The 9,896-nt window shown below is 56.0% G+C and overlaps 1 protein-coding gene and 1 long non-coding RNA gene across 2 annotated transcripts in view; both read right to left on the bottom strand.

Annotated features, from left to right (window-relative positions):
* The window catches only part of CCDC40 (coiled-coil domain containing 40), a 33,257-nt gene extending 26,057 nt beyond the window's left edge, over positions 1–7,200 (bottom strand). The window contains exons 1-5 of the mRNA XM_059380158.1: positions 6,754–7,200; positions 3,752–3,896; positions 2,397–2,572; positions 1,546–1,629; positions 1,252–1,471 (exon numbers count right to left, since the gene is read on the bottom strand). Coding sequence (XP_059236141.1) covers positions 1,252–1,471; positions 1,546–1,629; positions 2,397–2,572; positions 3,752–3,896; positions 6,754–7,200 — 1,072 coding nt within the window. The remainder of the gene's footprint in view (positions 1–1,251; positions 1,472–1,545; positions 1,630–2,396; positions 2,573–3,751; positions 3,897–6,753) is intronic.
* Positions 7,201–7,207: 7 nt separating this feature from the next.
* LOC132004348 (uncharacterized) lies at positions 7,208–9,247 on the bottom strand. The gene is made up of 3 exons (XR_009400496.1): positions 8,979–9,247; positions 7,747–7,810; positions 7,208–7,329 (listed from the first exon to the last, which is right to left on the bottom strand). It is a non-coding gene; the product is annotated as an uncharacterized LOC132004348 (long non-coding RNA).
* Between the last annotated feature and the right edge of the window lie 649 nt (positions 9,248–9,896).

Below are 9,896 nucleotides of genomic sequence, written 5' to 3' on the forward strand. Positions count from 1 at the left end.
CTCTACAATCTCACGCTCGCTCATTTTTCGGTGTCAGGCCTGTGCCTGTGGACGCATCCACTCTGTCTGTCCAGCCCCATCCCCTGGAACCTGGGGTGCTGCCGAGCACTCAGGTTTTGACGGGAAGTTTCAGGGACTCCCTCGCAGGGGAGGTGTGCGGTCGTGGATGTTCTCCCGTGGAAAACCCCATGTTTCCAGGTGGCGGCAGCACCGACGTCCCTAGCACTTGGAAGGGAGAGCAGGGGATGTTTCTGGAATCTTGTTTGGTTGACAGCATCTGTTTCCGTGCCCTGGTGGCCTCCAGAAAGGACACAAAGTGCAAGAAGATGTCTGCCTCTCTCCAGAAGCCTGGCTCCACGGAGGGGCGCTGACGTGGACCACGTGGGGGGCCGTGTCCTCTTTAGGCTGGTCTAAATTCTGTTCCTGCCAGAGCCTGCGATTCTTTATTGCTTTTGCACCAATGTCGGGTTCTTTTTTTCTCAGTATTTTTTGTTGATTTGGTACCCATGAGGGAGGGTGCTTGATAAAGAAGCTCTCAGCCCGACTCGGTTAATCCAAAAAGTTCTGCATTGCTCGGGGTCCGAAATGCCTCTTTGCAGCCACACGTGGGGTGTCCGTGTGGTCCTGTTTTCTCCCGGATCTGTGTAGGTCGTTTTCCCCTTTGTGGTAACCACACGCAGCGGATAAACCAACTTGGAGCAAAAAGCCCCATAGACTGAAATATTCACAGCAAAGTGAGCAAAATGGGGGTTCACGGGGCCGAGAGCCCGGCCCGTGCAGGGGTGGGGGTGTTTGATGAGGAAGAGCCCTATTGCCTCATCTGGTCCCAAGCCTCCAGGTCTTGCCGGCACCGGCCACACAGCGGACCACCGCTGCCACCGGGCTGCCGCCATCCCCTGGGCCACGGGCTGGCTTGGGTAAGACGCTGTGCTTGGGGTTGGCCTCACTCCTGTGTTCCACTTATTTAAACCCTGCCCACGCCCCGCCGCCTGCCAGCCTCTGCCCCTTTTGTCTCCGTCCGCTTTCCGAGCTGCTTGGCCCATCAGGTGCCTTTCGAGACGTCTCTGCCGCCTCTCCCTGAAGGGCTGGGAGCTCACCGAGGTGAGAGGAGGGGACCACGCCGTGTTTGCTGGATGCTCCGAGGCGACACGCAGGGATGCCTTTCGGGGATGAGCTCCCCGGGGGGGCGTGATCCGGGCAGCTGGAGAGGGCACCCGGGGACGCGGGTCTGCGCGGGACCCCCAGCCTTACGCTTTTTGCGCTCGTTGTCAGCGGCCTCGCAGGTCCTGGCGTAGAGCAGGCGCGCGCTCCGCAGCTCCTCCTCCCTCCGCCGCCGGGCGCAGGCCGCCGTCGAGTGCAGGTCGTGGCTCCTCTCCAGCTGCATCTGCAGCCGGGCCAGGTGCTGCTGGACCCCGTAGAGCTCCATGCCCAGCTCTTGCCGCTGCATTCGGCTTTGCTTGGTGGCCACGCTCTGCGGCGGGGAGAGAACCGGGTCACAGGAGGGAGGCGCACAGCCGCGCGGGAGGCCGGAGGGGCGCTACGCACCAGCTCCTGGAGCTCCAGCTTCAGACTCTCTATCTGGCGGTTGAGATGGTTCTTCAGCGCGGCCTGGAACCTCACCATCAGGGGCTGGAACGGCAGAGAAGCGAGCCTGGTGACCCGCCCGCCCAGGCCTAAGCCGCCAGAGCTCTCCCGGGGGTGCAGAGGAGTTCTGGACTGGGGGCGCCCCACTTCTGCCCGCGCCGGCAGCTCTAGACTAAGGGCCCCGAGGTCCCGTGCCAGGTGCTGAAGGCCTGAGTGCACGTTTTGGCATGGCAGAGTGAGCGGCGGCGGTGGTCCTGGTTGCTCCCCGGGTGAGAGGGTGAGGCGAGCACGGTCGGAGCTCCGAGCAACGGCCCATCGTTCCCACCGGGAGCACCGGGCTTTCCAAAAGGGCTCAGCCCATCAGGATTTGCCTTCCCGGCTTTCCGGAGCTGGGGGGGGGGGGGGGGGGCACGAGACCTCACAAGCTGGGGGGTGCGCCCCAAGCAGGGGCTTGGAATAGGGGTGACTGCGCCCCCCACCCAGCCTCCCGGATGTCTGCAGACATATTTGACCTCACGGCTAAGGTGCAGGGGCGCTCCTGGCATCTGGTGGGTGGAGCCAGGGGTCCTGCGCAGGACAGCCCGACCCCAGAGAGTGACCAGGTCCCCATGTCAGCAGTGCCAACGCCGAGGACTGCTGATTCTGGGCGAATGAATGGAAAGGAGGAGGCAGTTCACAGAGCGGTTTTGCCCAGTGGGTGAGGGCGGCGCGGGGCAGGGGGCTGGGCTTGGGGCGCGGGGACAGCGGGTTGGGGGGCATCTCTGGTCGCGCTCCATGTCAGGGCACGAGCAGGGTGGGGAGCACGTGCTTACGTGGTCGGGGTCCAGAACCACCAGCTGCTGTCCGTCTTCCTCTGCCTCGTCACTGCCCTCCGACTCTGTTCTCTCCAGGGTCCCCTCTTCGCCGGTGCTCAGCCGCTGGATCCGGTCCAGGAAGGCGGGGACGGCCCCTCTCTGGGGCTGTGCACTGGGCGCCTCTGGGGGGACACCTGGGGGCACAGCGAGCACTACTGAGGCGTTAATGCAGTGGCTAATGAGGCCACTCTGCTGGTGCTGTCCGGGGACGCCGGTTTCCAACCTCAGGCAACACCACAGAAAAGAAAAAGACAAGACATCACATGGGTTAGGGCTCAGGGCTTACAGCGTCTTCCATTCTGAATCTTCTAGTCGTTGGTTTAACATGTTCCATAGAAAGGGTTGCATTTCAAAGGTGATGCATATGGCCTTTACTATATTCCAAGAAGGAAATCTGTTTTGTAGATACTTTTTAGACACAAATAGTGAAGAGGAAGGTGGCTTCTTACTGATGGGCTACACTGATTTTATTTCTTTAATGGGAAACAGTTGATGAGATTGAAAAGAAGTATCAGTAAGGCTCTAGTTCCAGCTTTCCGATCCGCGGGAGCTGGAGAGATCCTGTTCTATTTTATTTATTTATTTTTTAACTAAAGATTTTATTTATTTACCTGAGGGAGAGAGAGCATGAGAGAGGGGAGAAACAGACTCCCTTGGAGCAGGGAGCCCGATGTGGGACTCGATCTGAGGACTTCAGGATCATGACCTGAGCTGAAGGCAGTCGCTTAACTAACTGAGCGACCCGGGCGCCCCGATCCTGTTCTGTTTTTAACTCGTTCGGGTGTGCACTGTCCTCACGTCCCTGTGAGTGGTGGGAAGCTTTATTGGTTGGACCATCCATGCTCTTGTATCATGAGGAATAAGAAACATCCTGGTCTATTTTCCCACGTTCACAACACGGGGATATGGGATGGGGTGTGCCGTGAGACCTTGGAGACTCAGCAAACACACAGGCTTAGGGGTGTTGATGCTGAGCCCCTCTGTGAGACCGGGAGGCGGGAAGGGATGGCGTAGGGGGCTGTGGTCTGGGATGCCATCGGTTCTCTCAGTCAAGGTCTGGTTCTGCTGTGTACTTGGGTAGGTCACTAAACGACTCTTAGGGTCTTTGTAAAATAGGAGAACGGTTCCTCCCTCATTGGGCTACTGTAAGGGTTAAGCGAGAGGAGACAGAACAAATGCTCCGTAAACATGATCCCTATCTGTTAACGACAGTTGTATCTTTCAGCTCGCAGCCGAATGGGAAACGAGGTAGCAGACGATGACGGGGAAGGAAGAGGCTCATCCCGTGGGCAGGACCGCCCCCGGTGCGGTACCTGGCTCCTGCAGGCGGGGCTCCTCTGTGCTCACGAGCAGCTCCTCCGAGTCCGAGGACGTGATGCTGCTTCCCTGGCTCAGTCGGAGGCGGTGTCGCGCCCCCAGAGGAAACACTTCCTGCTCCAGCCCGTCACTGGTCTTTTCCTAGAACAAGAACAACCAAACCTAAATCAACGAGGCCTTAATCAGGACCGAAAAGTTATTTGATTTTGATCTTTTGTAGCGTTCAAACATCAACATCACTGCTGAAGCAGTACAACTCGGTTGATGAAGCATCTGCCGCTGGCACAGGTCCTGGTCCTGGGGTCCTGGGATGCAGCCCTGCATCGGGCTCCTGCTCTGTGGTGAGTCTGCTTCTCCCTCTCCCTCTGACGTGGAGGTGAAGACCACTGAACAGGTGAAGACCACCGTTATTGGAGCTTAATTAGAGGTCGTTAGATCATGTTACTCTTTGGGCTCACCATGTGGGGTGGATCGTGGCTTTGTGGTTCCGGATGGTGGGTTTGGAGAAAGAGCAACCGTCACAGCTGTGTGACTCTGGGCAGGGAATCCGTCTACCCGAGTCCTCGTCTGGACACGGGGGTGGTCAGTGTCCTCCCCAGAGGGTTGTTGTTGGTGTCCCTGGGCAGGAATGTCAGGGGCAAAGGCACGTCCAGACCAGAGTCAAAGATGGAGGAATGTAACCCGACTCCTTGCTTTCCTTCCGGAACAACTCAAACCTGCAGCCAGCATGGGAGGCGGGGGCTGGCCTAATGTGGGGTGAGGAGGCCGGGACTCAGAGGCCATCCCTGGGTGACGTCATTACCTCACAGGTGACAGGCCTGGGCCTGATGACAAGAGTCCCCACCGAGGACAGCCTGGCACAGAGTCAGAGCCCCAAATATTTTGGGGCTGGCCTGGGTGGGGTTGGCCCAACAGGGACCAGGGCAGCCCAGTGTGGGGGTGTCTGGGCTCAGGCGTGGTGAGGAGCGTCCACTCGCGGGCGGACAAATGCAGCGGAGGTTCCATCCGGGGACTGAGCAAGTTACTAAGTGCGTCGGGGAGAACGGGAGTAGCCTTCTCATTGCTGGAAAAAGGACCTGGAAATATGGAAGGGGAGGACGCGGAGAGGAACCCACTCAGCGGTGAGCTGTGTTGAGTGGGGTTGGCGTGAGATGTGTGTGGTGTGGTGTGTGTGTGCGTGTGTGTGTGTGTGTGGCGTAGATGATAGTGAGAGAGTCTGGGGACGCTGACTAGTGGCGGTGAGATCACCTACCTACTCAAATCATGACTTCTAAATTTTATTTTCCATGAAAAGAAACCAGGCTTCTGGAGAAGCGTCTGATTCTAGGGCCGGTGGTCTGTGCCAAGAACGAGAAAACGTTCCAAGGACGACAGCGGTTAAAACAAAGAATGACTCCAGCTGTCAGAAGGACACAAAGGCCAATTTAGACAGGCTCTCACTGGCCGTACTGGGGATGATTTCTACTCAGTGTTGGACTAGAAGTTCTGGCCAGAGAGAAGAAGGCAAGAAAAAGATATGAAGGGCATCCAGATTGGAGAGGAAGAAGTTGAACCCCATTTATTCACAGAGACCATGATGATCTTTGTGAAAAACCCTACGATTCTACAAAAAAAAAAAAAAAAAAAAAAAAAAAAAAAAAAAGCTACCAGCACTAACAAGGGTGTCTAGCAGTGTTGCTGAATATAAGACCAATATACAAAATTAGTTCTGTTTCTACATAGAGCATGGCACTCTGTACAAGACAGTGGCCAACAAATGGAAGCCATTTCCAACGGCATCAAAAGTGCAAAATAGTCAGGGATAAATCTGACCCAAGATGAGCCTAAACACGTGCTGAGAGGAAGACAAACTCCTAGCAATATGGTGGTGGTTTGTTGTGATTTTTTCCCTTCCTTTGAAACACTCACCTCTCCTACCTTAAACCAAGAGAGCACCTTCTTCCTGTGGGTGAAGGGCGACTTCCCAGTGGAGAAGGTCGGCTCTTCTCACCCAAGGGTTCAACAGCCTCATTGGTAATGGGACAAAACATTCAGCACACCACTTCATAGGACATAAGAAGGAGAACCAGCCTCCCTCTGGGACCCAATGATCATATGATCCCAAGGGAAGATAACCCAGATCGCATCAAGAGGAAAACCAGGCAAATCCAACCTGAGAACCACCTTCAAGATGGCTGGCTGGTGACCTTTCGAAGTGCCAAGGTCACTGAAGTCAAGGAAAGATCATGACCTAAGAGATGGGACCGCTAAAGGCAACATGGATTCGGAACTGTAAGTCTGCCATAAAAGGACCCTTGGTGAATGAGGCCTGAGGGTTATTCGGTAATGTAGTGAAATTTCCTGATTTTAATAGTGATATTTTGGTTGGTTGTGGGAAGCATTCCTGGAAGCATAACTTATTATCCAAGGCTTAAAAAAATAAAACAGGTCTTTCAATCACACTTCAACTGTTCTATAAGCCCATGCTTATTTAAAAATAATTTAAAAAGGAATATTATAAGATCATACCTCCTGTCATCATAATCACGATTACCCAGAATTGCATCGTCCCATATGGAAACGACCAGCAACAGGTGGTTATATAAATTAAAATTGATTACAATCCCCATTAAAAATTTAGTTCCTCCTTCTCCCAGGCCACATTTCCAGTGCTCTGTAGCCCCTTGGCACTGGGGGCTACCATGTTGGACAGATGCCGAGCATTTCCATCACCATGGAAAGTTTCACTGCACGGTGGTGCTCTGGGGACCAGAAGCCTGGTTGCCCTGACACAAAATGTTTCCGACCTTGGGTCTGGGGGACACCAAAGAAAGGTCCAGAAACTCTTGGCATTCAAAAGTGGGTCCCGAGACCCTAAGTTTGCTGAGAAATTTCTAATAGGGATTGCAATTTGTTTCTATGATGTGCCTTTTATGTTAAAACAGTACATAACACTACAGGATGACAAACCACAAAGATGATCAAACACTTTCATAAAATCAACCTCAGGGTCACTCACCGGTTTGCTGGCCTGGGCTCCGGAAGCATCCTGGCCTACTGGCTCGGAGGAGTCTACTACCTGCCGGGATGGCTGCGTGGAGATGTCCCTCCAGTCTCTGGATTCCGAGGGGCGGGCGGCTTCTCTGTCTTCGGGAACACCTTCCCCGCTTGCGTGTTCGTGCCACGAGCTCAGGCCTGTTTCCTCTTGGGGCACTTCGGCAGCACCCTCTTCTGAAGGAGCCAGATCTAAGGAACTGACTCTCCCTTCAGGGGATGGGGCTTCCATGTCAGACTCGAATTCCCCTTCAGATTCAAATTCCCCTTCAAATTCATATTCGACTTCATCCCCTTCAAATTCGAATTCCTCTTCCCTTTCTCCTTCGCCATCAATTTCCACTTCTTCAGCTTCCGCTTCCCCCTCAGCTTCCCCTCCCCCCTCAGCTTCCCCTCCCCCCTCAGCTTCCATTTCCCCCTCAGTTTCGATTTCTCCTTCACTTGTGACTTCCCCAGGGGCCGTGATTTCCTCCTCAGAGAGCTCGGTGGCACTAGCAGCCTCATCAGTGTTTTGGTCACTGGTCTTCCCGGTGGGTGACACCTGGAGATTTGTGGCAGGAAAAAGAAAAACCAGGAAACACAGTCAAAGGCTCCCGTGAAGTTCTGTTCGTAACTGCGCAATCACACTGGTGGGGACCTGGCATCCGCACACGTCCGTGTCCCCGGGAGAGTCTGCTCCGCGTTCCGTCTGTTCTTTACAGGGTTTGTAAGGTTCTGCACCCTTCCTTGCGGAACTCAGGTTCTGAAACCCGCAGGTGATCTGAGTAGGGAACGCGGGTCAACCCAGCCAGCCGCCAGCACTTAAGAACGGGGAGAGGAAAACGAGTTTCTCTGCCAAGGGACTGAGTCTGCTTTGGGCCGGGTACAGGATCAGGGCGCAGTTTTCTTGAGCAGCTCTTAGCTCCTTAACCCCCAGTAAAGACAAGCCCAGCACAGCCTACCCCACGGGGAACTTTACCCTGTCGCTTTCATGATTCCCGGCCTCCTCGCCTTCAAGGCCTGACTCGATTTCCTGCGGAGACCTAGGGGCAGAAATACAGTTTAACAGTTTCAAAGAACAGTGTTCTTTCCCTGGGCATTGATTATCTCCCGGTGTCTGTCTATACTATTATGGACTTGTTGATTATCTGCCTCCCCTCTGGGCTGCTGGCTGTTTGTCACCAACCCCAGCACTAGGTCATGCTTGTCATGTGGAGGGAGCTCCGGCCACACAAGAGTTGTTCCATGAATGAATGAAATGATGGAAACATTCAGAGAACAGCATCGGTAACATTGTAGCAGAAAAGTAACCTGAAATATACTTAAACATACTTTCCGCAGCCCAATGGGGCACAGAAACACAGTGTAAGAGAAAGTGGCACAAAAGGGATACAGAAGTACAAGAATATCATGATTTACATTCTTACAATTAGTTTTTTCTAATTAAAAATACAAGCTTTCCTTTTTCTTTTCTTTCTTTCTTTCTTTCTTTCTTTTTTTTTTTAAAGTCAAAGTGATACAGAAATGTGTGACAATTGAAAATCCTCCCTGACTTTCCCTCCCGTTCTCAAGATAACCACTAGTAGTAAAAGAGACTTAAGGGTATCTTCTTGCAAATATTTTTCTACACATTTAAACACACACACAATTAGAGGCCACCCTCTACATACTGTTTCCCATTTCGTGTTTTCGTTTAAGGTAACCTGGACCTCTTTCCATGTCAGTATATACAAAACTCTATTTTAAAAAAAGGGAAACACCGCGGAAACGTCTAAGGTAAAAGGTCCAATTCCTCAAAAGAGTTTCTGTCCCCGGCCCTGCCCCCGCCTCCTGGAGGCCTGGCGGTGGCAGGGGAGGTTGGGGTCCCCGCGGTCAGGAAGCCCCCCGGGGATCCTCCGCACTCCGAGAGACCCCGCGCAGCCCCCAGCCCCCGCGCTTCCTGCTGGTCTACAAGGACCGGAGCTCTCCGCAGGCACCGCCGGGCATCGTGGTTGCCATGGTTACTGCGGGCCGAGCGAGCGGGGTTTCGGGAGTCCAGCGGCCCGAGCGCGGGGAGAGAGGGAGAGGCCCGGCGCTGACAAAGGGACGGAGACGAGGAAGGGCGCGCAGGGGTGGGGGTGGCCGGGGAGGTGGGAAGGGCCGGGAGGGCGGGGACGGACCGGGCCGAGGCGCGGGGGCCTCTTGGATGCCCGCGACCCCCGCCCCGCTTACCCGCCGTCCTGGTCACCCGGCTCCGCCATCGCCCGTTGCTAGGTGACGCCGTCAACATCCGGCGGGCGGGGACCAAGCGCGGGGCCGCCGCGGACGGCGCGGCCTCTGTGCCCCGGCTGCGCGCGGGAAACGCGGAGCAGCTTCCTACGTCAATTCATTAAACACTAACACAGTCTCGCCTCTCTGAGTCCGAGCTCTGTCCCGCTGGCTCAGGTCCGTAAAGGACAGCCGTGTCCACGAGCGTCCAGCCAGCAACTCCGATGCCCCAGGGACAGCGCCGGGCACCCGGGGACCCGCGGCCGCTCCGCGCCCCGAAGGTGGCAGGCGGAGGTGGGGGCGCGAGGGGCCCCGGAGCACACTGCACCTAGGGGCTGCCCGGGGCGGTTCCAGCCCGGTGCCCGCCCGTCCATCTCCAGACCTGGGGGGCTCGGCGTCCCCTCCGCGGGGACGGAGAAGGGGTGCTCAGTGGCTTTTTTGTGGGTGATGCTCCCTTCTTGCCCCCAAATAGGAAACATACAAATGGAGAGGGCGGGACAGAGAGGCGAGCGCGCACGTGAAGCGTCCCAGGGGTCCTGTGTTCTCTGCGGGGGACATCGGGCTGGGGCTGCCATCCGAGCCCAAGTCCCGGGACTCGGGATCAGGACGTCCGGGCACAGGGGATTTGGTCCGAGGCGATAGGTGACTGGGGCAGCGTAGGGGCGAACCAAGAGGTTGGAGGGGGAGGGCTCGGCGGAGAATGGGGTTGGGCCCGGGGCGGGGTTGGGGTCCGGGTTGGGAGGGGTTTGGGCTGGGCCGGCTCGGCACGGTCGGGTTCGGGTCCCGGTCCGGGTCCGGGTCCGGGTTGCGGTCCGGGTTGGATCAGGGGCCGGGTTAGGCCCGAGGCCGGTTTGGGGTCTGGATGGGCCCGGGTCCGGGTTG

The sequence above is a fragment of the Mustela nigripes genome, chromosome 16 (assembly GCF_022355385.1).
Source record: "Mustela nigripes isolate SB6536 chromosome 16, MUSNIG.SB6536, whole genome shotgun sequence".
Lineage (NCBI taxonomy): Eukaryota > Metazoa > Chordata > Mammalia > Carnivora > Mustelidae > Mustela > Mustela nigripes.